This window comes from Lepus europaeus, chromosome 19 (assembly GCF_033115175.1).
Source record: "Lepus europaeus isolate LE1 chromosome 19, mLepTim1.pri, whole genome shotgun sequence".
Classification (NCBI taxonomy): domain Eukaryota; kingdom Metazoa; phylum Chordata; class Mammalia; order Lagomorpha; family Leporidae; genus Lepus; species Lepus europaeus.
In genome coordinates, this window is record NC_084845.1 from 8,651,464 (window position 1) to 8,679,340 (window position 27,877).

The window sequence follows — 27,877 nt, forward strand, 5'->3', positions numbered from 1 at the left end:
GGGGAGTGGGAGGGCTGGGTGATGGCGCTGACGTGAGGACCCGGAGGGAGGCCCCAGGAGAAGCCGGAGCCCGACCCGGGAGAGGACAGATGCGCCTTGCCGGACAGCCGGTTAGGGGCTGATAAACCCTTCGGGAGTTGGCAACATCATTAGGCTGGAGACGCCTTTAAGAAACAAGCACTGGGCGCTGCTGTTAGGAGGCCACGCCCACATCAGTGCCTGGGTGTAATCCCGGCTCCAGCTTCCTGCTGCTGCTGCGGACCACGGTTCTAGTGATCGGGTTTCCTGCCGCTCAGGTGGGAGACCTGGGTCAGTTCCTAGCTTCAGGCTCCCCCACCCCCAGCCTGCCCCGCCCCGCTGGCTGCTGTGTGCCTTTGGGGAGGGAACAAGATTTGTTAGATTTATTTGAAAGGCACCGCAAGAGAGAGAGAGAGAGAGATCTGCCATTTGGTTCACTCCCCAAATGCCTCCAACAGCCAGAGCTGGGCCAGGTCAAAGCCAGGAGCCTGCAGCTCCATCCGGGTCTCCCACGGGGTGGCAGGGGCCCAGCCACTCGGGCATCGTGGCTGCCTCCCCAGGTGCACTAATAGGAAGCTGCGTTGGAAGCAGAGTGGCCAGGACTTGAACCGTCGCTCGGATGTGGGATGCCGGGGTGGCAAGAGGCAGCTTAACCTGCTGTGCCATTCAGATAAGCGCTGGCCCCTCAAAGTTTTAAAAACACATTTCTCCATCTGCGGCGCCGGCACCCCGGGTTCCAGTCCCGGTCGGGGCGCCAGATTCTGTCCCAGTTGCTCCTCTTCAGGCCAGCTCTCTGCTGTGGCCAAGGAGTGCAGTGGAGGATGGCCCAGGTCCTTGGGCCCTGCACCCAATGGGAGACCAGGAGAAGCACCTGGCTCCTGGCTTCGGATCAGCGCAGCGCCAGCCGCAGCGGCCATTGGAGGGTGAACCAACGGAAAAGGAAGACCTTCCTCTCTGTCTCTCTCTCTCACTGTCCACTCTGCCTGTCAAAAAAAAAAAATGCATTTAATGTCCCAAGGCTGCTGGGCACGGACGCTGGGCGAGAGCACCCTGTGGTGTCAGGGCTGTGGCCCCGAGGGGGAGCTGCGCTGACTCCAGCTGCCCGGTGTCACAAGAGGGTCCTTGTGTGAGTGTCCTGGAAAAGATCAAAATTGAAAGTACGGAGTCCATCGGAAGTGGAGCAGTAGGAAGTCGGGGGCCATCAACAGTCTTACGATTCGTAATGGTGACGATTATTCTTAAAGGCACAGAGACAGAGCCTCCATTTCCCAGTTCCTGGCCCCAGTGCCCGCCAACAGCTGGTGCTGGGCCCGGCCACAGCCAGGAGCCAGCAGTGCAGGTCTCCCACGTGGGTGGCGGGAGCCCGGTTATTCAACCACTGTCTGCTGCCTCCCGGAATGCACGCGCGCGGGAAGCTGGGAACAGGAGCGGAGCTGGCCCTCGAACCCAGCCACGCTCGGGGTGCCGGCGCCCGCCTGGACGGGTTTATGTTTTGCTGTGTTACCGCAGCTCATGAATTCCGCACACCGCGCTGACCCGCCGTGCACAGGGCAGGGCGCAGCAGCCGTGCACCTCTGAGCTGACCGCTTCTGCTTCTCTTGGCCCTGAGGTTGCAGGCAGAGGGGTCGCGTCCCGCTCTCTCCCCGCTGTCCGCTCGGCAGCCTCGCTCTGCCGGCCTCTGCCCGCGCTGAGAGCAAGCAGCCTGGGCGCACGCGTCTGAACTGGTCCGTTCTCTCACCTCGGTCATCCCTAGAAGCCGGACTCCTGCGGCCGCCTTAAGCCACCTGCTGGGCGCTTGGCCCCCTGCTGGTCGGACCCGGAACGGCAGCTCTCAGCCGGTATAAAATGCACCCCAGCCCCAGCCCATGCGCCCCTCCCTGAAACACCCAGCTTGCCACAGACCGCATCTTCAAGATGTGCTGGGGAGGGATTGACACAGTGGTTAAAACACCAGTTGGGACACTCGCATCCCTTATCACAGTGCCTGGGTCTTAGTCCCAGCTCGGCTCCCGATTCCAGCCTGGCGCTAATGCAGACCCTTGCCACCCACGTGGGAGACCCAGATTGAGCTCCTGGCTTCAGCCTGACCCTGTCCCAGCCACGGTGGGCAGCAGTGGATAGAAGCGCGCTCTCTTGAACTGTGACTTTAAATTTTTTAAAAAATTAAAGATGTACTTAACTACATGAAAGGCAGAGGGAGAAGTGTTCCATCCTCTGGTTCACTCCCCAAATAGCTGCAACAGCTGGAGCTGTGCCGATCTGAAGCCAGGAGCCAGGAGCTTCCTCTGGATCTCCCACATTGATGCAGGGGCCCAAGCACTTGGGCCATCTTTCACTGCTTTCCCAGGCCATAGCAGAGAGCTGGATTGGAAGAGGAGCAGCTGGGACTCGAACCAGCGCCTGTATGGGATGGGGGTGACGCAAGTGGCAGTCCTGAGATTTGGTTTTCCCTGCTGTCCTGTCCACACCAGGATGTGGGTGGGCAAGGCCCTGCCTGCTCCTGCTCGGGTCACGCCAGCACGCACGCACTGGCCCACTAAGGGCCCCACGTGCTTGCTCATGGAGGACACAGGGGCCTGAGGATGGGTTACCACTGCCAGCTCCCAGGTCTGCCGCTCAGGAAGTGCCCATGCCCCTGCAGGCGGAACCCTACCCACAGAAGGCGTGGGCATCATCACCAGCTTCCCTTCATCCAGAACCAGCAGGCAACTCCGCTGGTGCCGGGACGGTCCTGGCTGGATTTTATCTCCCCAAAATGTACGGTGATGTCCTCAGGGCCTTCTATAAAAACAGGGCCCTCGCAGATGCACTTCGCAAAGATAGGGTCCCGCTGGAATCGGGTGGCCCCTCAGCCAGTATGACTGGTGTCCCTATCAGAAGATGGCCACGTCGGGTTAAGCTGCCCATGGCACCGGCATTCCATGTGAGCGCCAACTCGAGTCCCGGCTGCTCTACTTTTTTTTTTTTTTTAAGATTTATTTATTTATTTGAAAGTCAGAGATAACACAGAGAAAGAGGGAGAGAGAGAGGTCTTCCACCCACTGGTTCACTCCCCAATTGGCTGCAACAGCCAGAGCTGAGCCGATCCGAAGCCAGGAGCTTCTTCCAGGTCTCCCACGTGGGTGCAGGGGCCCAAGGACTTGGGCCATCTTCTGCTTTCCCAGGCCATAGCAGAGAGCTGGATCAGAAGAAGAGCAGCCAGGACTCGAACCGGCGCCCAGATGGGATGCCGGCACTGCAGGTGGCAGCTTTACCCGCTATGCCACAGCACCGGCCCCCTGGCTGCTCTGGGAAAGCAGTGGAAGATGGCCCAACTGCTTGGGCCCCTGCACCTCCATTAGAGACCTGGAAGAAGCTCCTGGCTCCCGGCTTTGGCCGGCCCAGCACTGGATGTTTCGGACATTTGGGGAGTGAACCAGTGGATGGAAGATCGATCTCTCCCATTCTTTCTGTAACTCTGCCTTCCACCTAAATAACTCAATCGAAAAAGAGAGGAATTCAACCCTTATCTTGAACAAGTGACCTCCGTCGGCCAAACTCGCAGGTCTGGGCCGCTGGGGCAAGCGAGCGGACAGGTTGCTGCAGGCCCATTTGTGCACAGGCAAAAATGACGTCATTCAGCCTCCGAAACCCCACGGGTAGGATTGCAGACTAACGACAACCTGCATACTTTCTCCATGATTCGACGCTTTCCCACGCGCACGGGCTGCCGCCAGCATTTTGCTAGAGTCTTCCCTACCTGGACACAGGTACCGTAACCCAGAGCAAGCAGCGGATGCGCCCAGCTCACACAGATCGGCCACGCCGGCCGTCCTCAGGGAAAGCTGGGGGGACCCAGTAGACATCAGACGGGAGCTTGCCGAGGGCACTGAAGAATGGAGCTTACCCTCGCCCAAGACCCCAGCCCTGCGCCTCCCCCGGGACGAGTCAGCGCCCCCCTTGCTGGGGTCTCAACAGCCGCCTTCTGGCCTCCCAACTGTATTGTTGAAGTCCTAACCCCTGGTATCAGGGGACCTCAGGGACAGGGCCTCGAGTGCACACACAGGGGAAACGGGGTGAGGACGCGGCCGGGAGGCAGCCGTTGGCCAAGCCGAGCCAGGGAGGCCTCGCAGGAAGCCAGCCCTGCCCGCACCTGGACTCCACACCGGGAGAAGAGAGAGGTCTGGGGCAGCTGGTGGAGCAGCCGCCTGCAATGCCGCCGCCCCACATCGGAGCGCCTGTGCCAGTCCTGGCGTTCCAGCCAGCACCCTGCTCACCCGCCTGGGAAGGCAGCGGTAGATGGCCCAAGTGCCCAGGCCCCTGCCAGCCAGTGGGAGGTCCGGATGCAGCTCCTGGCTCCTGGGCTTCAACCTGGCCACTGAGACCACTTGGGGAGTGACCGTGCAGATGGAAGAGTATCTATATCTATCATCTCTCTCTCTGCTGCCCTGCCTTTCACAGACAGGTTTTTTTTTTTTAAGGTTTATTTATTTGAAAATGTTATATATACAGAGAGAAGGAGAGACAGAGACAGACCTTCCACCTGCTAGGTCCCTCCCCACATGGCCGCAAAGGCCAGGGCTGGGCCAATCCGAAGCCAGGAGCCAGGAGCTTCCTCTGGGTCTCCCACGCAGGTGCAGGGGCCCAAGCACTTGCGCCATCTTCTACTGCTTTCCCAGGCGCAGTAGCAGGGAGCTGGATGGGAAGTGGAGCAGCTGGGACCCCAACAGGTGCCCACAGAGCTGCCCCGGCTTTACCCGCCAGCCTGCAACACTGCCCCGTCATCCGTCTCTGGTTCTCTCCCTGTTAGTGGACAGCAGAGACCCTCTAGGTCCGTCCGCAGGGGGAGGGGCGGATAAGGTCATTGTCCACTAAAGTCCACCTCGTTCTTCTCCTTAGCACTCACTAGATCAGTAGTAGTAGTTTACTTATTTATCAAATCCTGTGTATCCTTAGGCCCGAAAGACACTGCCCCTACGACGTGATCCTCGGACAGAACGACTCTGCGAGGCAGAAGCATCATGGTCCCACTGTGCAGATGGAGAAACTGAGGCACGGCCCGATTGCCAGGGCCGCACGGCTGACACGTGGCCCGCTGGCGTGCAAGTCTGCGTTCGGAGCGGCGGCCTTCTGTCCGGGCTCCGGCCCCCGCGAAGCTCGCAGAGGCCCAGGGACGGGAACCGAGCATCCCCGCCGGGCCCGCGGGAACAATGCCCCTCACAGCCGCGGACAAAGGCCCCGGGCGCGTGGACCGCCGAGCCCCGCGCACAAAAGGCGCTCACATTGGGCGCTGGTCGGCCCTTCCATCCCAGGATTCGGGCTCTGAGAGGCAAGCCACCATCTGCTGGGCCCCTGGCTCTCGATACACCAGCCAGCCACGGCAGCGCCTTGCAGAGGGAGCCCCCTGCCCGCGCAGCCGGCCGCACTCAGAGGGGTCATTGTATCGGAGCATGCCCGTCTGGTTGTACAGCCGCGGGTCCGGGCAGGCTTCCTGGAAGAGGAGGCGAAATCAGCACCCGGTTCTCGCTCTGCGCAGCCTCGTTAGGGAGCAAAGACTGGCAGCAGCTGCCAACCTGTCACGTGGACCCAGTCTCTATTTATAAATCACCACACCCCTCCAGCCAGACCGCCCAATGGTAGCCGGAGCTCGCCCGCAAGGGGGCGGAACCAGCTGCGGAGCCGGGGTAGCACGGACCAATGGCACTGGAGCAAGGGCGGACTTGTTTCATTGTGACGCGAGGGGGGCGTGGCCGTGGCCCAAAAGGCCGGCGCGCAGGGGGGCGTGGCGAGCCAGCTCGTCGGCCGAGCGAGTAGGTAGCTGCGAGCATGCGTCGTGTTGGGCGGCGCGGAACGCACCGCCGACCGTCCTCGTAAGGAAGAGAGCCGGCCAATAGGCGGCGGTTGCTCGGCCGCTAGAGGCGTGGCCATGTAGATAAGGCGCGGGTGGGCGGCCCAATGGGCGGGCGCCTATGCAGATGAGACGGTGACAGCCCGGCCAGCGGGCGGGCGGGCGGGCGGGCGAGCGGGCAGGCGGGCTGCTGGGGCGGGGAGGTGGGACCGGGAGAGGGGTGGCCGCGGGGCCCGGCCGGGCTGGGGCGGGGGGCCGCAGCCATGATCCGGGCCTTCTCGTTCCCGGTGAGCCCCGAGCGGGGCCGGCTGCGGGGCTGGCTGGAGGGCAGCCTGGCCGGGCTCTGCGAGTTGCATTGGCTCCGGGAGCGGCAGGAGTACCGCGTGCAGCAGGCGCTGCGGCTGGCCCAGCCCGGAATGGGGGGCGCCGAGGCCGAGGACGAGGAGGACGCCGATGAGGACGAAGATGCGGCGGCGGCGCGCCGGGCCGCGGCGGCCCTGGAGGAGCAGCTGGTGAGGGGCCGCCTGTCCGTCCGTCCCTGCCTCCACCCCTGTCTGTGCCTGTCCGTCCGTCTGTCTGTCTCGGTTGGATGCTCGGACGCCGGTCCCGGGTTGGGGGGGTGGGGAGGAGAGAGGACAACGGGTAGGGCTGGAGAGCCCGGAGTCGGGGCGGCGGGCGGGACCCGGCCTCCCCGCCCCCAGATCGGCCGTCGCCGGGGCCTGGGGAGCTGCTTAGGCCCCAATCGCTGCTCCCCAACCACCACTACCCCCCCAAAAAAAAATCCTTGGGCGCCAGGGATGTGCCAGGCCCTGGTCTGAGCACTTCGTGCAGCTGGGGAGCTGGGGGGGTGATAGTCCCCATTTTACGGAGCCGGGAACTGAGGCTCAGAGAGAGGAAGCGACTGGCCCAAGGTCACACAGCCGGCGTCTGACAAGCCCGGCTGGGGCCGCACTCCCGGGGTTCCATCTTCCCCAAGTCCGGGTGCGCTTGGAGATCTCCGCAGGGGGCGCGGTGGGGGGAGGGCTCCCTGCTGGGGGGATCCTGACCCCCGGGCGTCGCTTGCCCTCCTTCCTACCAGGTGCCAGCCCTCCTGGGCGCCACCGGGGCCGCCGGCTGAGCCCGGCTCGCACGGTGGAAGAGGAGCGGGGTCTGCAGCACGATTGCAAAGCAGCACCCGGCCTCCCTCTCCCGGCCGCTGCCGGGGCTTCGGGACTCTGTCTTCCCCGCGCCACTCTCTCTGCCTCTCCATCCCGGCTCGCTCTCGCGGGTCCGCCCTGCTCGCATCTCTGCCCCACGTCCATCTCCTCTCCCCTCCCCCCAGCCCGCAGAGCCCATCCCCGAGCCTGTGTGTGTGGTCAGAGCTTCCCGTTTGGGGAAACCTGAGCCGCGGTGGCGGGGGAGGGGGCTCTCTCTGCTGCTGACCTCGGCTGCCCCCTCCCCAGATGGGGAGTGGGGAGAGGGGCGGCAGCCAGACTCCGGGGCCGCAGCCCAGCCCCTCCCCCGGCCGGCAGCGGGACCCTGCACATTCTTTGGAAACAGAAACAGCTGTGGGAGGCCCCACCCCCTCCCACAGTTAGAGACGGAGGGTGGGGGCCTTCCCCGGCTCCCCCCGCCCCCGGGCTGCCGAAGGCGCCGCCCACCCCGACGGTGCGGGGCGGGGTGGCGGGGAGGCCAAGGCCGGGCTGGCTGGGTCGGACCCCCTGTACCCCTCAGCTCTCTTTTCTGGCTCCTCCGGCGCCCCTGCTCCCGGCCCTCGCGCTCCCGGCCGGCTGGAGGCGGCGGCGGCGGCGGAGGGGCCCGGCCCCCCAGTCTCCAAGCAATGCTCGCCCCAGCCTCGGGGAGGAGGCGGAGGCAGGCGGGAGGGGGCGGGGGGAGGAGCAGAGCCGCGCTAAATATAAACCCCTCCAGTGTCGGGGTTCTTGGGTCCTTCTAAGGAGGGATGGGGTCTTCCCTGACCCCCGCTGCCCCCACCACCATCCCAGGGGTGCCAGGGTTGAAGCCAGCCTTGGACTGACTTTGCAATCCGATTGATGGGGTGCCCGCTGAAGACCTTGGGCGGAGCCCCAGCGTGGGGGCCAGGGCCTCTCTAGGTCCTGTTTGCATCTAAGAAGGAAAAAGTTGCCTTCCAGCAAGGAGGACTTAAGTTAGACTTGCAGAGGGACTTCCTAACAGAGCTGAGAGGGCACCAGCCAGGGGCACTTAAGGAGAGAAGCAAGGGCTGGGGGACTGGGGGGGGGGTCCCACCACCCCCTTGGGAAGCCTGCCTGAGAGTGAGGAGTCCTGAGGGCAGAGGGAGCCATAGCCACAGCCTTTTGCAACAGGAAGGAATGAGGCCGGACTTGCTCATGGCGGGGTGCAGGCTGGGGAAGTACTTGGTGGGCCTCCTGGCCGTCCCCTAGCTCCTGCGCTGCAGTGCAGGAGCGAAGACGGGCCGTGCAGAACGAACCCCACATCCAGCCTCCCTCACTTATTTCTAACTATACAAGCGAAAGGAGACTTCCTATTTTCCTTGTAGCCGACCTGTGGCTCTCTTGCAATAACAAGCCAGCACTGATTAAGTGCTTCCAAGGAACGGAACCTCACAAGACCCCAAAAGGGTTGGAGTCCTGCGGGGCTGCAGCGCGTGCCCGGCGTGGCAGCGGGGAGTGGACACCCAGCGGCGGGGAGGCGGCCTCCACCTTCCTGCACGCTTCCCCCACCATCCCGGCCGCCCCTCCTGCCCCTGCGCCCAGCCACCCCTGAGGTCACCCCTGTTGTCACCTTGGGTTTGAGCCTGTCCAGTCCTCTCTTCCAATGCATTAATCACGGAAACATTCCACATGGCGGGGCTCCTCGGCTTTTGGCCAGAATGGCCTTTCACGATGCCTGGTTCTTGCGCGAGGTCTCAGAGACCACGCCGGGGGTTTCTCAAGGTGTGGACCCCTGCCCGGCAGCACTCACACAGACCTTGCTAGACGTGCGCCTTCCTGGGCCCAGCTCCCGAGTGGTGGAAGTGAGAGCCACAAGCCCTTTCTATTCCAGGCGGGGTCTTGCCTCAGTCCATGTTCACGGCTGTGTAGTACTCCCCGACGGACATCACTCCTTTGTGTCTGCGCTAAGCCTTGGGCAGTGTAGGCGAGAACAGAACGGGGGCAAATCTCTGTTGCAGGAATGAGATCGCATTGAGTCCGGATGAGAGGCCATTACCGCTATGTGGGGGTGGGGTGGGGGAGGAAGCAGGACATTGGGGCGCAGAACGGCGGGGCGGCTGTTTGGGAAGCGAGTCAGGGATGGGATCCCACATCCAGACACCTGAAGGAAGGGAGAGAGGGCGCCGGAGGGGGAGGACATGGCGAGGGGTGCCCGTCCAGCAGGGAGCAGGGGCCAGCGTGCGCCTGTGATCGGTGGGCCCTGCCAGGGGGGATCTGGGCGAGCCGGGAGGTTTTTTTAGCCACTCCCCGAGGCCGCAGAGTTGAGCGGCTTTTCTGAGCTCTGCCGAGAACAGAACATCTTCGCGTGCCCAGGGCGGGAGCCCAAACAGGAATGATTTGTTGACCTTCTTTGTATAAACAGGCCCAGATGGGGGCTTCTGTTCTGGGGGAGGGGGGGAGGGGCCCGGGAGACTCGGGAGCTGGGGAGGGGGGCTGTGGCTGCGGGGGAACCGGCCAGGCTTTTTTCTGCCCTAAATAGGCAGGGCTGGTGCCGGCCCTGCCAGCCCCTCCGCCCCGCCCTCCTCCTGCAGCCTTCCACACAAGCCGCTTTTGTCTGCGGGTCAACCGGCAGCTCGGGCTGCTGCTACCTCTGGCTGGGCTCAGACGCTCGGACCCCCGTGACAGCGGCCCTGGCCCTGGGCTGTCCTATGGCCCGGAGACCCCATCTGTGCGTCTGGGGTGTCCCAGCCCCGCTGTCACCGTCTAGAAGGTCATGGCCACTTCCCAAAAAAGGGTTTTCTTTCCCCCACCCCACACCTACCCTCCCTTTTTTTTTAAATAAACATTATTAAAATTTATTTATTTATTTTCATTTTATTTGAAAAGCAGAAAGGTCTTCCAACCGCTGGTACACACACACACACACACACCAAATGGCTGCAATAACCAGGGCTGGGCCAGGCAGAAGCCAGGAGCCAGGAGCTCCATCCGGGTCTCCCACGTGGGTGCAGGGACCCAGGCATGTGAGCCTCGCCTGCTGCCTCCCAGGGCGCCCACCAGCAGGAAGCTGGATTCGGAGCGGAGCTGGGACTCGAACCCAAGTGCCCCAATGGGGAATGCGGGCGTCCCAGATGGTGCCCTGGCTACTGTGCCAAACGCCCACTCCACTCATTTTGCCACACCTGATAAGAAATGGCGTCTTCCTGCAGCGAGAACCATTCCAGGTGGGCTCACAGAACTTTCTCGGGGCAGTGAGTGGCGTGGACAGAGAGTGGTGTGGACTTCCGGGTGGCAACAGAACCAGGAGGCTCCGTGGAGGAGGCGGTCCCCGGAGCAGAGAAACGCAGGAGACCACAGCGGCGGTACCAGTAGCGCTAGAGTTATAGGAAGACTTCCCGTTTTGTCCCTGTGAGCGATGGAGCTGGTGTGCAGCATGAAGGACTTGAGGCAGACTTGCAAAAGGACTTCCTCCCAAGAGGTGGCAGGGGGCATTGGCAGCATCCAAAGAAAGAAGGGTCCGAGCCTGGGAGAAGACAGGCCCAGGGCTCAGGGCTCGGCTGGCTCCTGGACACCACCTTAGAGCAGGGAATCGGAAGTCGGACTGAGAGAGGGACATTCTAAGTGTGGTTGGGGGTCAGGAGTAAGATGGGAGAATCAGCCAGTAGCATGGGGCAGGGCTGAGGCTCCCCAACCTTGCACAGAGGGGGGAATGAGATGCGGTACAGCATAAACCACCAGAGTTAGACAGCCAGTGGGACTTTCTAATAGGGCTGCCCAGGAGCTCAGGGTAAAGGCGCCCGGTGGGCAGAGAGAGGGCCGGGGAGGGTCTGACTGCCCTGCTGTCCCCGCCCCTCAGGAGGCCCTGCCCGGGCTCATCTGGGACCTGGGCCAGCAGCTGGGAGACCTGAGCTTGGAGTCCGGGGGCCTGGAGCAGGAGAGCGGGCGCAGCTCGGGTGAGCAAGGGCAGGGGGCGGGGCGGGGGGCAGGGTGTGCCTGGGATGCCCCCAGTCCGTGCCCGCCGCGACCCCTGACTGTCTCTCTGCTTCTCCCTGGTGTCCAGGCTTCTATGAAGACCCCGGCTCCACGGCAGGTGCAGACTCGCCGTCCTCGACCTTTTGTGGGGACAGTGGCTTCTCTGGATCTGGCTCCTATGGACGCCTGGGTCCCTCTGCACCCCGCGGCATCTATGCCAGCGAGAGGCCCAAGTCCCTAGGTAAGGTGGGTGGGGCTGGGGGCCCTGAGGCCAGGGAGAGGGCAGCGCGTCAGCCCTGGACGCGGGTTCTGGCTGAGCCAGCCCCTTTCCCTGCCATTGCTGAGCCTGTCTCTTCCTTTCGGGCTTCCGCCTCTCCGGCTGTTAGCCCGGGTTAATGAGAGGCACTGGGTGTCTCCCCGGGTAGTAACTCGGTCAGCCTGGGGCCCTCCTGTGCGCCGCTCTAGCGCTGTCCTGGGAGAGAGGGACATTCCTTGAACCCAACGGGAAGTTCTGCCCGCTGGCAGTGGTGTTTCTGGGCGAGAGCTGATAACATACAGAGCCAGGAGCCTGGACCTCCATCTGGGCCCCTGCGTGGCTGGCAGGGGCCCGAGCACTTGGGCCATCCTCTGCTGCGTTGCAGGTGCCTTAGCAGGGAGCTGGGTTGAAAGTGTGGAGTAGCCAGGACTCTAACCAGGCACTCGGGTACGATGGGGGGCCAACCTGCGGCACTACAAGGCCCGCCTCCCCACGAACTCTTGCAATGCCCCGTTGACATGCTGTGACAAGATAAACTACACAAAGGGACTTGCGGGTGTCCTCGAATTGCGATTTTAGAAAATCCGACCAGGGAGGGCTCCACGGCCCCTGCAGAAAATGAGGCAGCGGGTCAGGCAGGCAGTCTGGGGGGAGAGCCATCCAGGAAGCAGGAATGGCAGGTGCAAAGGCCCTGTGGCAGGAGTGCGACTGGCAGGCGCATCCAGGTGGCCAGTGTGGCTCCAGACCTAGAACTGCAGAGAGGAGCAAGAGATGGGGAGGTGCAGCGTCTCGTAGGCCCCTTGAAGACTGTGTGGTGGATCCGTATGAGAGCAAGGTTTCCAAAAGGTGTGGAGGCCGGGAGGGAGGCGGGCTCCCGTCCTGCGCAGGCCGCGGAGGAGGAAGGACTTTGAGAGCCCCTCCACTCTCTTCCCCCCTTTGCCTCCCTCCCCTAGGAGATGCCAGTCCCAGCGTTCCGGAGGCGGTGGGCGTGCGGGCCGCGGTGCCGCGGTCCTTCTCCGCGCCCTACCCGACGGCTGCGGGGTCCGCGGGCCCCGAGGCCTGCTCCTCGGCGGAGCGGCGGGCCCGCGCAGGGCCCTTCCTGACGCCCAGCCCCCTGCACGCCGTGGCGCTGCGCAGCCCGCGGCCCTGCGCCCGCCCTCCCGCCGACTCGCCCGACGCGGCGGCGGGCGCCGGGCGGCCCCTGGACGGCTACATCTCGGCGCTCCTGCGCAGGCGCCGCCGCCGGGGGGCGGGCCAGCCCCGGACCAGCCCCGGGGGCGCGGACGGGGGCCCGCGGCGCCAGAACAGCGTGCGCCAGCGGCCGCCCGACGCGTCCCCGCCCCCCGGAGGCGCGCGTCCCGCGCCCGAGGCCCCAGTGGAGCGCGTCGGGGGCCGCCCCACCAGCCCCGCCGCCCTGAGCCGCGCCTGGGCCCCTCCGTGGGAGCCGGAGGCGGCGCCCGAGCCCGCCGGGCCGCCCGCAGGGCCCTCGCCGCCCGACAGCCCCGCCGAGGGCCGCCTGGTGAAGGCGCAGTACATCCCCGGCGCGCAGGCCGCCACGCGCGGGCTCCCGGGGCGCGCGGCGCGTCGCAAAGCGCCGCCGCTGACCCGCGGCCGCAGCGTGGAGCAGTCGCCCCCCCGGGAGCGCCCCCGGGCCGCGGGCCGCCGCGGACGCATGACCGAGGCCGCGGGCCGTCGGGGCTCGCCCCGGGCGCGCAAGGCCGCGCGCTCGCAGTCGGAAACCAGCCTGCTGGGCCGCGCCGCCGCGGTGCCTCCGGGCGCCCCCAAGTACCCCACGGCCGAGCGGGAGGAGCCCCGGCCGCCGCGACCCCGCCGCGGCCCAGCGCCCACGCTCGCGGCCCAGGCCGCCGGCTCCTGCCGTCGCTGGCGCTCCACCGCCGAGATCGACGCGGCGGACGGGCGCCGCGGACGGCCCCGGGTCCCCGCGCCGCGCGGCCCCGCGCCCGGCCCCTCGCCGTCTGTTCCTCCGCGCCGCCTGCTCTACGGCTGCGCGGGCAGCGACTCCGAGTGCTCGGCGGGACGCCTGGGGCCCCTCGGCCGCCGCGGGCCCCCGGGAGGTGCCGGCGGCGGCTACGGGGAGAGCGAGTCGAGCGCCAGCGAGGGCGAGTCGCCCGCCTTCAGCTCGGCCTCCAGCGACTCGGACGGCAGCGGGGGCCTCGTGTGGCCGCAGCAGCTGGTGGCGGCCACCGCGGCCCCCGGGGCTGGAGGCGGGGCGGGCGGCGGGGCGCCCGCGGGCCCTGCCAAAGTCTTCGTGAAGATCAAGGCGTCCCACGCGCTGAAGAAGAAGATCTTGCGTTTCCGTTCGGGTTCGCTCAAGGTCATGACCACGGTGTGACTCCGGGGACTCCCCCTTCCCGGCCTCTGCACCCTCGCACTCCCGATCGCCGACCCTCCCACGTGAACCTTCCAAAGACCACCGGGTTTTTGTTTTCCCCAAAGACCCTCCTCACTCCCCCTGCCCCCCCCCCCCCCCCCCGCCACAGCGGTCTGGGTCTGCAGGGAGAAACGGGGCGGGGAGGAGGGGGCAGAGTCCCATCCAGGGTGACTTCTGGCTTCGAAGCCCTTGGGCGAGGATGCCATTGCTCCTCCGCAGGCCTCACTCTCCACACCTGTACAATGGGTGTCCGCGTCGGCGGAAGCGGTGATTCGGGTCGAATCTCCCCACCTTAGAAGCTTAGTCTGTCGGTTAGCCTGTCACTTCCGTCACTGACCGCCCCCCCACCCCCAGCCTCCTTTCTGTGCCCTGGCTCATTCACAAAGTGCCCCTCCATGTTCCTGGACCCTCAGGCTGATCCCCCTTGGCATCCTGGTCAGGGACTTGCCCTGACTCAGGTGGGCAGGGCGGGAGCTCCAACCGGGGGGTTTTGAGGGTCAAACAGGACTTGGCGACACCTGGAAAGGACTCTTCTACCTCCCTCTCTGGACAGCTTGGGAGGTAGGAGAGGGAAGGAAGACGGTCTCCATCTCGCGCTCCCCCTGTGAGGGAGTGGGGGGAGCCTGAGGACCCTCGGCTGGTCCAAGCCAGTATCTGTTTTCTCCTTTTTTTTAATGGCTGTATTTATTATGACGATGGCGACTCCCCAGTCCACAGGGAGCCGGATTGCCTGTGTTTCTCTGACCTCTTTGTAAATAAATACACAGTGTTACATACACGCTGGGCTGCGTCTGTGGGGGGAAGCCGCAACAGTGTTTCTTCTTTGGAGGAAAAGGTGCCTAGAGGCATTCAACACCTCTCCTCCCGCTGGCTCACTGCTCCGTGATCCCACTGCTGACCACGTTTGTTCATTGGAGGTCAGGCACCGGCCATTGCACGGCTGCTGAGACGCTGCCTGGGACACTGGCAGCCCGTGTCTGGCCCTGGCGACTCTGCTCCTGACCCTGGAAGGCAGCAGGTGACGGCTCCAGTGCTTGGGTCCCTGTGCCCCTTGCGGGAGACCCGGCTGGAGTTCCAGGCTCCTGGCTTCCACTTGGTCCAGCCCTGGCCTTTGCACAGAGTGAATGGAAGATCTCTGCCTCTCAGATAAGATGAAAATAACTAACAAAATCTAAATAAATAAAAGTTGGAACAGTATGGGGAATAGGGCAGCCCCCAAGTGCCCATACATAATGAGGTGACTTGCAAAAGCTCGTGGAAAATTCATAACATATTTTCCTTTCATGTTCCCGTGAACTTCTGAAACCTTCTCATATGTATAGGCATATGTATGTCATTTGTATGCAAAACTACATATAAGCTGAAGTACATACATGTAGCATATCACTTTTTTAAAAAATGTATTTATTATTTTTTTTTTTTGACAGGCAGAGTGGATAGTGAGAGAGAGAGACAGAGAGAAAGGTCTTCCTTTTTGCCATTGGTTCACCCTCCAATGGCCGCTGCAGCCGGCGCATCTCGCTGATCCAAAGCCAGGAGCCAGGTGCTTCTCCTGGTCTCCCATGCGGGTGCAGGGCCCAAGCACTTGGGCCATCCTCCAGTGCCTTCCCGGGCCATAGCAGAGAGCTGGCCTGGAAGAGGGGCAACCGGGATAGAATCCGGTGCCCTAACCAGGACTAGAACCCGGTGTGCCGGCGCCGCAAGGCGGAGGATTAGCCTGTTAAGCTACGGCGCCGGCCTAAAAAATGTATTTATTTGAGAGGCAAAGTCCTCCTCCTGTTTGCTGGTTCACTCCCCAAATGCCTGCAATCACAGGGCTGGGCCAAGCCAAAGCTGGCAGCTGGGAACTCAGTGCAGCTCTCCCACATGGGGTGCAGGGATCCGACCACTTGCGCCATCGCCGCAGCCTCCCAGGGTCTGCACAGTGAGAAGCTGTGATTGGAACCTCCAGCCAGGTCCTGAACCCAGGCCCTACCTGATGGGAAATGGGGCATCCCAGAAGGTGGGCCACGGGCCTGCACCCTGTCCTCGTGTGTGTGCGTGTGTGAACGCATCTGTGCTCGGAGATCTCTTTGTGTGGAAGTTTTGGTTAAGGATTGCCCTGCTTTGATACTTGTAGCACTGTGTAGGTTTTCTATTTTTTCTCCTGTCAGTTTTGCTAATTTCTGTTCATCTAGGAATTTTACCATTTCATCTGTCTTTAGAGAATTTCTTTTCCTATCACTAGATTATTGTCAAGTAATAGCTGCATATAAGACTCCATCATGGGAATTTCCATAATTTTTTAAAAAAGATTTATTTATTTACTTGAAAGAATTACACAGAGGAGAGAGAGAGAGAGAGGTCTTCCATCCGCTGGTTCACTCCCCAACGGGCCACAATGGCTGGAGCTGCGCTGATCTGAAGCCAGGAGCCAAGAGCTTCTTCAGGGTCTCCCATCAGGAGTGCAGGGGCCCAAGGACTTGGGCCATCTTCTACTGCTTTCCCAGGCCATAGCAGGGAGCTGGATCTGAAGTGGAGCAGCTGGGACTAGAACCAGCGCCCATATGGGATGCTGGCACTGCAGGCAGCGGCTTTACCCACTAAGCCACATCACCAGCCCCAGAATTTCCATAATTTGACCTTATTGTGTCAGTGTTCCCATTCTTCCACTATTATGAGCCTTGCTATAGTACCGTCTCTGTATTTGCTTTTTTGTGTATGTGTGTGTTACTGCAGGGTCTGTTCCTGGAGGTAGAATTTCTTGATCATTATATAGCATGCTCATTTAAAAATATGTATTACCTTAATTTGAAAGGCAGAAAGAGATCTTCCCCATCCCCTGGTTCACTCTCAAAGGGCCACAGAAGCCAGAGGCCCGGAACTCCACCTGGGTCTCCCACATGGGTGACAGGGTCCCAAGCACTTGGGCCGTCTTCCTATGCTCCCCCAGGCACATTGGCAGGGAGCTGGACTGGCAATGAAGCAGCCAGGACTTGAACCGGTGCTCGCGTGGGGTGCTGGTGTCACTCAGACTGTGGCCTGACCCACCAACACCGGCCCCTGCCGACACATCTCTGCCAGCCGTTTGTGAGATGCTCATTTTCTTCCCCATCACCAAAGAAACACATGCTGTGCATCATTTCTGCTTTGCCAGTCTTATGGGAGAGAGCTAGCTGTATCCTGTTTTCTAATTGTTATTGATCAATTGATCTGAGAGAGAGAGAGAGAGAGAAAGAGAGAGAGAGAGAGTTCAGAGTTCTTCAACCCACTGGTTCACTCCCTAAAGGCCTACAGTGGCCGGGACTGGTCAGGGGCTGGGAACTCATCCTCCTGGCTGGGCAAGGAGCCATCGCTGCTGCCTCCCAGGGAAGAGAAGGAAGCTGGAGCCAGATGTGAGCCCAGGCTCAATGATGCAGAGGGCATCCAAACCAGATTTATTTAGTTGTTTATTTGAAGGCCAGAGTTAGAGGGAGTTACAGAGCAAGGCCAAAGTCCGGAGCCAGGAGCTTTTTCTGGGTCTCCCACGTGGGTGCAGGGGCCCAAGCACTTGGGCCATCCTCCATTGCTTTCCCAGGTGCATTAGCAGGGAGCTGAATCAGAAGTGGAGCAGCCAGGACTCGGACCAGTGCCCATATGGAATGCCAGTGTTGCAGACAGTGGCATAACTCGCCTCCAGCACCTTAACTGCTAGGCCTGCGCCTGTCCATGGACTCTGAATTAGCATGTCTCTCCCCGCCCCCCATTTCCTGAGGACACACACAGCTTTGTGTGCTCACGGGCGCTCTTCTGTGAATTGCCTGTTCACACTCCTCGTCCATTTTTGTGAGTAAACTCAATCATTACAATTCATTGCACGGATAGATAAGTGGAGTCGCAGAGAGAGAGGCTGTGACTTGCCCTGGTCACCCAGGCAGAGGCAGTTAGAGTCCAGGCCCCGCCTGGGGTCCTGGTTGCTGCTTAGCCCTCTGTGTCCACATGGGTGGGGCCACTTCTCTGTCCCTTTGTGGAGTGGTGGAGGGGCATGCCTGTGGGGCTCCCCTCTGCTTCTGGGGCCCAGCAGGGAACAGAAGACAGCTCCTGCCCTGTGGAGCGCCCATTCTTGTGCACGTGGGGAGATAGGCCTGTGTGTATTTTAGAAAAGCAATAAATAAAAGCTGTTTGTTAAGGTCTGCCAGGAAAAGCCACTGCCTGTCAGACCCCCAGGAACATTTGCCCCAGTTCTGTTCTGCAAAAGGGACCACGGAGGCCAGGGAGGGGGAGGGACACAGGTCCAGGGCCACACAGACCACTTGGAGGTCAACATGGTAGAACCAGCACGACCCCGCCTCCTGGGTGGGACCACGGTGCCTGCAGGATACCAGCCAGCATCTCACTCAGCACGCCATGTCTGTGGCCTCATTACAACCTCATGAGCATGAATATGGTCGTTACACCCATTTTCCAATGGACACGGGAGACACAGAGAGGTTAAGAAACTTATCTGAAGCTGGTGAGTGGCAGAGCCAGGATTCGAACTCAGGCTGTGTTTCTGCAGAACCCCTGTGCCTGACGCCACCCTGCACAGCCTGTCTGCTGGAGGCGGGGTCTCTAAAGGGAGGTGCAAGGAGCTGCTCCCAGGGCAGGAGGCGCATCACTCAGCAGGTAAATTCTGCGGTGACTGGGAGGCCTGGGCACGACAGGGAGCAGCGTGAGGTCAGTGATGGTGACATTGGAGCAGCCTTCAAGACAGGGGGAGTGGGGTTCGTGGAACATCCCAGGACCAGCTGGTGCCAAGGCCCAAAGCCATCCCCAGATTGTCGACAAAAGAGGCCGGTTGGGCCGGACCAGTGCAAGTGAGGAGGGGAGGGGGTGTCAGAGAACAAGGGAGGGGCCCCCCTCTCGTGTGGGGCCTCGTGAGCCTTGGTGTTCACTCCCAGTGCGGTGGGAACCATGGGAGAACTATGAACAGGGAGGCGCTTACCATTTTTTTGAGGGGGCGTGGTTAATGACTCAATCGAGACAATTCAATGGTCAGAGAATTCCCCCATGTGAAGCATAGATCTATGGTTTTCAGTATATTCCCAGATCTGTGCAAACATCACCACGATCAATTTTAGAACCTTCCTAGGCCCCCCTCCCCACCGTCTCCCTCCAGTGCTCCCCCGCCCCTGGCACCCACTCCTCTCCTTGTGTCTTCTGTGGCGTTGACAATCCAGGACACGGCATATAAATGGAAGCCAACACGTAACAGTGGCTTTGGGGACAGCTTCTTTGATTTAGCATCCACCCGTTTCTTTTCATTGCCAAGTAATATTCCATTGACTGGATTAAGTGTGTCCACCCATTCAAGTCCAGCCCATGCCAGACGCTTGGGCTGTTTGCGTGTTGGGGCTGATAAGAATGCTACAGCTGGGGCCAGCACTGGGCTCCCATGAGAGCCTGGAGTTCGAGTCCCAGCTGCTCCACTTCCGATCTGCCTCTCTGTGCTAACACACCTGGGAAAGCAGTGGAAGATGGCCCAAGCACTTGGGCCCTGCACCCATGAGGGAGACCCAGATGGAGTTCTGGTTCCTGGCTTACAGGCTGTTGCAGCTATTTGGGGAGTGAGCCAGCAGGTGGAAGTCGTCTCTCTCCATCTCTCTCCCTCTCCCTCTCTGTAACTCTGCTTTTGAAACAAATACATCTTTAAAAAAAAGGAGAAGGAGTTGAAGAATCCTGTTGCTGTGAGCACTGGGGTGCAGGTTTGAGTGAGGACATGACCTGGGTTTTCATTTCTCTGGAATGTCTTACCTGCGAGTGGAATTGCTGGGTCGCATGGGTTTAATTGCCCGATGGCCAGATGCTTTCGTTCCATTTTATTTGAAAGAGACCATTTCCTACTGCTGTTCACTCCCCGGATGTGCACAAAAGGCAGGGCGGCAGCCCGAGGCCAGGAGCCAGGAACTCAGTACAGGCAGAGGAGCAGGGACTCGAACCCAGGCCCTCCCGTCCGGCACGCGAGCCCAAGCGGCACGCGGCAGCCTCAGTGCTGAACGCCCGCCCGCACCGACTTGCGTGCCCGCCGCTGTGACCCCGTATTTGCCAACACTTGCTATGACGCCTACGGGGACCACGTTTTAGCCGTGGTCCCTTCCCGCACAGCTCTGCGGGGACTGGGCTGAGGCGAGGAGCGCAGCTTGGAGGCCGGGGCAGCCGTCCTCTGGGGGCCGGGCCAGGTCGGGCGCGGGGGAGGTGGGAGCCGCGGGTTGGCGCAGATGCCTCCGCGCTGCCGTCAGCGGGCCGCGCTGCCAGGCCGGTTGCCGAGCGAGAGAGAAGGGGTTGAGCCCCGCTGACCCCGAAGGTCAGGTGTCCCAGGAGCTTCTGGGACGCCTTCCTTGGAGATGCCGCCAGGTATTGGGTGGGGACTTCAGTCCTGGGCATTTGGGCCTCGAATCCACCGTGGCCATCCACCATGAAGCCAGACGTGAACCCGGGTCCGGGGTCTCCGTTTCCTGTTCCATAAGGTGGGACCTGAAGAGCATCGCGGAGCCCTGGGCCGTCCTGGGGTGGGAGGACGGCGGGGTCTGCAGCTCGCCAGGGGCAGCGTCCGTCGGTCCGGGCCCCACCCCCAATCTCCGGCCGCCGCCGTCGGGGAGACGAGGGGACAGTGGGTCGTCACCCTGTCCCCGCCCCCACCCCAAGCTGGGTTTCCTCCTTGGGGGCTACCCAGGCCAGAACCGCTGATGGAAACCAGCTGCGGGAGGCGCAGGCTCGGCGCACGCCCAGGCCCCTCCTCGGCGCCGGCAGACCCCGCTCCGGGGGTGGGGGGGTGCCTTGGCTCCCCTCCCTCCTTCCGCAGCCCGGCCCCAGGCCCTGGCACGTCCGGCGCGCTGATGCTTTCCAGATGTGAACCGCTTCCCCTCCCCCACCTGGTCCAGCGGCGCGCGCGGGGGAAGGGAAGGGGAGCCACTGCGGGCCTGTAGCCTCCCCTCCCCAATCCAACCGCCACCAGGTCCCAGGCCGGTGTCCCCTCCCCGCGTGTCTCGCTTCCCTCCCAGTTCAGGCGGTAAAAACCGAATTGAAGCGGGCCGAGCGCCCGGTAGAGACGCTCCTCCCCCACTCCCACCTCTTCCCGGGGCTCCCACCTCGGCCCCGCCCGCAGCGGGCTCCCGGGGCCTCCAGGCGCCAGAGCCCCGAGACCCGCCCCTCGGAGCGCAGCTGGGCCAGGACACGCCCCGCGAAGGGGCGTCGGGACACGCCCCCGCAAGCCCCGCCCCGGGACCGCCCCCGAGGGCCACGCCTCCACCGTGCGGTCCCAGGGGAAGGCGCCGGGGTCTCTTTGTCCCTCTGCGCGCCCGGTTCTCTGGGTGTCCGCGCTTCCCCGCCCCCGTGTTCCCCGTGCCCCGCCTCCGGGTGTCCCGCCCGCGTCTCCCTGCAGGCCCCTTCCTGGCCCGGTCCCCCTCGGTCCCTCGCTCTCCAGCGCGCTCCGCTGCTGTCCGTGTCCCTGTCTGCGGCTGGTGCCTCCCCGCCTCGCTCTTCCCCTCGGCCTGCGCGTCTCGGTGCCACTCCTCCGACCCGTCTCCGCCTCCTCCGGCGTCTTCCTCTGGTCCCCGCACCTTCCCGCAGGCCGGTGGGGGGCTCCCGGCCCGCGCAGCTTCTCGGCGCGCGGGCTGCGGGCGCCCCCGTGTGTCCGGCGGGGCGGCCGGGAGCCGCCCGAGGCTGAGTGTGTGTGTGAGGCCGGGCGGGGGTCGGCAGGGGACCCTTGGGGGCCGTCGTGGGTGCGCGCGGCCGCGAGGCGGGGAGCACACCCCTTAGGCGTTCTGTGCAGGTGCGCCCTGGCGTGGGGCCGTCGCCGGGTGGTGCGAGGAGACGGTGGGACTGTGTTTTCTGCGTGACATGGGCAGATCAGCGGTGATGCGGCGAGACTGCGGATGACCCCGCGTGGCAATGGGTGGGAGAGAGCCCTACTGGTAGTGGGGGGGGAGGAAGCTGCCATGGCGGATGTGAGTAAGGCAGTGTTCCTGGCTGTGTGTCACTCGTGTCCGGCTGTGTCACACGGGCAGGCTGCCTGTCAGAGGGGCTAGGCTGAGATTCACCGAGAGAGGGCGCGGGCAGGCAGCAGGAGGGGACCCCCAGGGGCACAGCCTGGGTGTGGCCGAGTGTGCAGGCGTGAGACGGTGTGTGTCAGCCACGCTGAGGGGCTGTGTGACGCCCCCATGTGTGTGTGTGTGTGTGTGCGGGGCAGGCAGGCGTGATAATGAATGAGACGGCACGTGTGACAGCCATGTGTGACGCAGACAGCGAGTGGTGTGTGTGACACCGTGTGTGACGCAGCCCGTGTCGGGTGTGTGTGAGAGAGACAGAGGCCGGGTAGGTGGTGTGCGATCCTCTGGGAGGGGGTGTGTGCATAAGCACATGTGGCTCGATCCGGGTGTCACTGGACCGGTGGCTGCGTTACAGTGTCACACCATGCGACATCGTGTTCGAGTGCTTGACAAGGGAGGTTGTGTGTGACATCCAGAAGTGTGTGAGACCGTGGTGGGTTGAAACAGAAGTTTAGGTAGACTGCAAGTGTAGGGGACGTTTGAGGGACCTGGGAGATGCCATGCGAGCCGCCATCAGCCGTGGTGCGCGACGCAGAGGGGTTGTGCACGGGAGTGTGTGTGTGACCGCATGTGACAGTCTGAGAGGCCTAGGGGACACGCGTGGGAGGTTTGCGTGGCTGTGAGTGAGTGCAGGGGGACACGGGGGACACCCGGAGAGACGGCTTTCCTGTGGCGAGGGCAACACGGAAAGCACAGGAGTGACCGAGACACAAGGGACAGAGAAGGGACGAGATGCAGAGAGAGGACGTAGAGGGACAGACCCAGGCGTGGGGGTGGCGGGAGGTGGCAGTGGCAGGAGGAGGCGGGCCCTTGGGGGCTGTGCCCCAGGGGAGGGGGCGGAGCGGGGAGGGGGACCCAGATGCTGCCTCCCAGCCGCTGCCACCCGCCTGCCATCCTGGCCCCGAGCAGCAACAGGTAGGACTCTCCCATCCTGGTACCCACAGTCTGCTCTGGGGCCACGGTCTGTGGGCCTGGGAATGAATGAATCAGTGAATGAATGAGAGGCATTACACTTCTGTGTCTCCCTCACCTGTCTCCCCCTTTGTCCCTGCACCCTCCAACCTTGCTCCATCTCTCCCTAGCCCCTCCATGGTCCTGTCTGTCCCCTGCCCCCTCTGCTCTGTTCCTGTCCCCCTCTCTCGGTCTCTTCCCCCATCCCACTGACCCACCCCCTACTTCTGCGTCCATCTCCCCCTCCATCTCTTCCTCTCTCCATCCCTTCAGCCCTCCCCCAGCCTCTCCGTGTCTGTCCTCACCTGTCTTTCATCTTCTGGTGCCCGTGTCTTCCTTCAGCACTTTGTCCTCTCCTGCTTGTCCATGTGTCCCTCTGTCCATCGGCCGCGGCTGGGTTGAACACTCCCCAGCCCTCTCCCCTGGCTGTTAACGAGCAGAGGAGCCTTTGAGGAGGCCAGTGCAAGGGGGGGGGGAGCCCTGAGGAGCTGGAGGGGGCAGCTGCTGCCATGGCCCTAATGAGGCCCCCTCCGCGCCCCTCCCGCGGCGATCTTAATTCCCGGTTCTCCCTGGAGCCTCTGCTAATTGGCCTGGGGAGGGACCCCCCTCCTGGCTCCTGCTCTGCCCCCGAGCCTGCTCTAGCACCTGTGGCCCCGTCTTTCCGGCCGGGCCTCTGCCTGCACCTGCCTCTCAGCCTCCCATCTGTGCACCCTCCTCGCTCCTGTCTGCTCCCCCCCCCCCCCCGCCTGCCTCGGGTACCCTCCCTTCTGTGCACCCCTCGGTCCCTCCTCCCGGCCCATCCTCCCTCCCCGCGTCGGCCTTCCACCTGCGTCCCACCAGCACCACCCCTACCTGGGGACCCAGACGCGTCCCAGTCCGCAGCCCCCACTCCCGCCAGGCTTTTAACCCCTTCCCCACCGCAGCCATGTCCAACAACATGGCCAAGATCGCCGAGGCCCGCAAGACCGTGGAGCAGCTGAAGCTGGAGGTGAACATCGACCGCATGAAGGTGCCGGGTCTGGAGAGGAAGAGCGGGGCGGGGGCGCTGCTCTGGGGCTGGGGTCTGCCCGGGGCCGCGCTGGGGGAGGAGCCCGGCGCCGCCGGTGGGAGGATCCCCTCGGGAGCCCGGTCGGGGGCGGGGCTCGGCGAGGGTGGGGCCAAGGGGCGGGAAGTGGGCGGAGCCCCTCGGGAGCCCGGTCGGAGGAGGGGCGGGGATCGGTGAGGGCGAAGCCAAGGAGGCGGGGCGAGGCGCCGCAGTGGGCGGAGCCCGGGCGGGGCGGGGCTCGGTGGGTGGGGCCAAGGGGCGGGGCGCGGCGCCAGCTTCTCCGCTGGGGCCCCCGCAGGTGTCGCAGGCGGCGGCCGAGCTCCTGGCTTTCTGTGAGACCCACGCCAAGGACGACCCGCTGGTGACCCCGGTACCCGCCGCCGAGAACCCCTTCCGCGACAAGCGGCTCTTCTGCGTGCTGCTCTGAGCCCCCCCGCCCAAGTCGGAATCCAATAAAGTCGGTGACCCTGCTGGTGCCTGTGCTTTCTGGGAAACTGAGGCAGGGGTGGAGCTTGTGGGCGCCGTGGGGAAAGCGGTGTCCCTTCCCGTCGCTCCCGAGTGAGTGCGGGGTGCGAGGGCCTGTCCTGAATATATTGGACTGTCCCAACAACCCCAGAAAGAGGCTGCTTGCACGACTCCTCTTACAGATGCGGAAACTGAGCCAGTGGGAGGTGGTGGGGCGGGGCTGTGGGCGCCAGCTCGCTCCTCTGCGCCCAGCTGCCTGGGAATTCTAAATGCACACACACCCAGTGAATGACCCCCCCCCCTTTTGTATCTGGCTACCCCCGCCACAGGCCCACGTCTGTCCTCCGTCACTGGACTTTGTTCAGTCATGTCCAGCACTCGTTCCTCCACACACTGCAGCCCCGCTCTGGGAGATGCTGTGGACACGGGGTCGCTGAGCCCTGGCCCTGCTCTGCTGGGAGCCCAGAGTCCTGCAGGACAGACAGATCTGGACAACCCCGAACGTGCAGGGCTGGGCTGGGCAGCTCAGCTGGAGCGCTCCTGAAACCTAGGGACAGGCCGGTGACGCAGCTCACTAGGCTAATCCTCCGCCTGCGGCGCCGGCACCCCGGGTTCTAGTCCCGGTTAGGGCACCGGATTCTATCCTGGTTGCTCCTCTTCCAGTCCAGCTCTCTGCTGTGGCCCGGGAAGGCAGTGGAGGATGGCCCAAGTCCTTGGGCCCTGCACCCGCTGGCTGTAGTGGCCATTTGGGGGGTGAACCAATGGAAGGAAGACCTTTCTCTCTGTCTCTCTCTCACTGTCTAACTCTGCCTGTCAAAAAAAAAAAAAAAAAAAAAAAGAAAGAAAGAAAAAGAAAAGAAAAGAAACTTAGGGACATTTGGTGTAGTGGTTAAGCCATCGCTGGGGGCTGGCGCAGTGGCTTAACAGGCTAATCCTCCACCTTGCGGCGCCGGCACACCGGGTTCTAGTCCTGGTTAGGGCGCCGGATTCTATCCTGGTTGCCCCTCTTCCAGGCCAGCTCTCTGCTATGGCCCGGGAAGGCACTGGAGGATGGCCCAAGTCCTTGGGCCCTGCACCCGCATGGGAGACCAGGAGAAGCACCTGGCTCCTGGCTTCGGATCAGCACGATGCGACGGCCGCAGCGGCCATTGGAGGGTGAACCAACGGCAAAAAGGAAGACCTTCCTCTCTGTCTCTCTCTCTCACTATCCACTCTGCCTGTCAAAAAAAAAAAAAAAAAAAAAGACATCGCTGGGGACACTCATCCCGTATCCAAGTGCCTGGGTTCAAGCCCCGGCTTGGCTCCGGATTCCAGGTCCCTGCTAGTGCTCACGCTGGGAGGCAGCCCTGATGGCTCCAGGCCGAGTTCTTGGCTCCCAGTGTTGGCTTGGCCCAGGCCCGGCTGTTGCGGGCTTTTGGGGAATGAACTGGCAGACGGGAACTCTCTCTGTCTCTCAGATAAGTAAAATATTAATAAAGCTTCAGGCCGTGGAGAGGAGAGAAGCGAGCGGAGAAGAGAGAGCAGGCAGGCCCTGAGCTCATTCCTGCACCCAGCAGCATTTGTCCCGGGGTCCCGTGACAGCCGAGGCGCCCGCTTTGCTGGTGGCCGCCGGCGCATGCGCAGATCCTGTCCTGTAATTTTGTGACTGCTTTCGGCCCATGTGCTGCTTACAGATGTCCTTGGCTCGGTTGCCAAGCTGAAAAGCAGAAGGATTTCTCGTGCAACTCCATGTTCCCGGCTTCTCTGGAGGTGTGAGGGCCAGAGACCCACAGGTGACCCACAGGTGACCATGGGCTAGGGGAGAGACCTGGGCATTCCAGTTCACCAGTCTCCACCTTGCCCTATTCCCAGTTAAGGAAGCTGAGGGTCCGGGCTGGTGCTGCGGTGCCGTGGGCTAAGGCTCTGCCTGCAGCACTGGCATTGCAAATGGAAGCCGATTCGCATCCCAGCGGCTCCTCTTCCTGTCCAGCTCTCTGCTGTGGCCCCGGAAAGCAGTGGAGGATGACCCAAGTGCTGGGGCCCCTGCACCCATGTGGGAGACCCGGAAGAAGCTCCTGGCTTCAGCCTGGCCCAGCCCTGGCTGTTGTGGCCATTTAGGGAGTGAACCTAGCAGATGGAAGACCTCTCTCTCTCTTTCTCTAACAACTCCGCCTTTCAAAATAATAAAATAATTTTTAAAAATCTTTTTTTTTTTTTGACAGGCAGAGTGGACAGTGAGAGAGACAGAGAAAGCTCTTTTTTTTTTTTTTTAAATTTTTGACAGGCAGAGTGGACAGTGAGAGAGAGACAGAGAGAAAGGTCTTCCTTTTTGCCGTTGGTTCACCCTCCAATGGCCGTCGCGGTAGGTGCGCTGCGGCCAGCGCACCGCGCTGTTCCGATGGCAGGAGCCAGGTGCTTCTCCTGGTCTCCCATGGGGTGCAGGGCCCAAGGACTTGGGCCATCCTCCACTGCACTCCCTGGCCACAGCAGAGAGCTGGCCTGGAAGAGGGGCAACCGGGACAGGATCGGTGCCCCGACCGGGACTAGAACCCGGTGTGCCGGCGCCGCAAGGCAGAGGATTAGCCTAGTGAGCCGCGGCGCCGGCCGAGAAAGGTCTTCTTTTTGCCATTGGTTCACCCTCCAATGGCCGGCGCACCGTGCTGATATGAAGGCAGGAGCCAGGTACTTCTCCTGGTCTCCCATGGGGTGCAGGGCCCAAGCACTTGGGCCATCCTCCACTGCACTCCCAGGCCATAGCAGAGAGCTGGCCTGGAAGAGGGGCAACCGGGACAGAATCCAGTGCCCCGACCGGGACTAGAACCCGGTGTGCCGGCGCCGCAAGGAGGATTAACCTATTGAGCCACAGCGCCGGCCATAATTTTAAAAAATCTTTAAAGAAAGGAAGAAAGATGAAAGAGGGCCCGTCGTCCGGCGCAATGGTGACAACCCCGGTGAAGACGCCTGTGCCCCGACTCAGTGGCTCCGGGTTCCAGGCCCAGCTCTGCCCCGGATTCCAGCATCGCACTAACACAGACCCGGAGAGGCCGCGGGGACGGCACAGGAGTTGTTCCCTGCCACCCACGTAGGTGAGCCCTGGATTCAGTTCCTGGTTCCTGATCTCACCGTGCCCCAGCCCCAGCCGTGGCAGGTACTGGGGGAAAGGAATCAGGATCTGTCTCTCTCTCTGCTTCTCTGTGCCTGTGTTGTGGCACAACGGGTTTAGCCACTGCCTATGATGCCGGGGTCCCCCATTGAAGCACCTGAGACCCGGCTGCTCCACTTCCCATCCAGCTCCCTGCTAATGCACCTGGGAAAGCAGCAGAAGATGGCCCAAGTGCTCGGGCCCCTGCACCCACGTGGGAGACTGGGATGGAGTTTCTGGCTCCCAGCTTAGGCCTGGCCCAGCCCCAGCTGCCACCATTTGAGGAGTGAACCAGCAGATGGAAGATCTCTCTCTCTCTGCAACTCTGACTTTCAAATAAAAATAATATAAATCTATAAAAAACAAACAAACCCAAAAGACCAAACAAAAAACACACGCAACAACCAAAGAACCCCAAACCAAAATGAAACAAAGCAACACCTTCTGTGTGGTCATTGCCCCCCGCCCCGGGAGGTGCACACAGGGAGGGCTGGGGTTCGGCCATTGAGTCTTCCTGGTTGGCCCAGGGCCACTGAGGGGCAGCCCCTCCTCTCTGTACCCCCACCCCTCTTCCAGGAGCCTCAGCTTGGGCCTGAGGGAAGCTGGACCGTTGCATCTGGCTGCAGGTGGATATGGGCTCAGCTCCCCAGGGCGC

At 62.6% G+C, this 27,877-nt stretch overlaps 1 protein-coding gene across 3 annotated transcripts; it reads left to right on the forward strand.

Moving 5' to 3' along the window:
* Positions 1-6,092: 6,092 nt before the first annotated feature.
* On the forward strand, positions 6,093-24,094 carry LOC133748325 (guanine nucleotide-binding protein G(I)/G(S)/G(O) subunit gamma-8). 3 transcript variants are annotated; one of them, XM_062177050.1, is made up of 5 exons: positions 6,093-6,357; positions 10,832-10,928; positions 11,036-11,188; positions 23,515-23,600; positions 23,935-24,094. In XM_062177050.1, the coding sequence occupies exons 1-5, from the start codon at positions 6,109-6,111 to the stop codon at positions 24,061-24,063; spliced, it is 714 nt and encodes a 237-aa protein (XP_062033034.1). In that variant the 5' UTR covers positions 6,093-6,108; the 3' UTR covers positions 24,064-24,094. The 3 variants fall into 3 exon arrangements, with proteins under 3 accessions (XP_062033034.1, XP_062033032.1, XP_062033035.1); XM_062177048.1 differs by lacking the exons at positions 23,515-23,600; positions 23,935-24,094 and adding an exon at positions 12,157-14,387; XM_062177051.1 differs by lacking the exons at positions 6,093-6,357; positions 10,832-10,928; positions 11,036-11,188 and adding an exon at positions 19,862-20,059.
* The last annotated feature ends 3,783 nt before the right edge of the window (positions 24,095-27,877 follow it).

Excerpts from the sequence above, each read along its gene's own strand:
- LOC133748325 (XM_062177048.1), top strand. The coding sequence starts at position 6,109 with ATGATCCGGGCCTTCTCGTTCCCGGTGAGCCCCGAGCGGGGCCGGCTG. Across the intron at positions 10,929-11,035 it reads GGAGAGCGGGCGCAGCTCGG|GCTTCTATGAAGACCCCGGC; the intron begins GTGAGCAAGGGC and ends CCTGGTGTCCAG. Across the intron at positions 11,189-12,156 it reads CGAGAGGCCCAAGTCCCTAG|GAGATGCCAGTCCCAGCGTT; the intron begins GTAAGGTGGGTG and ends TCCCTCCCCTAG.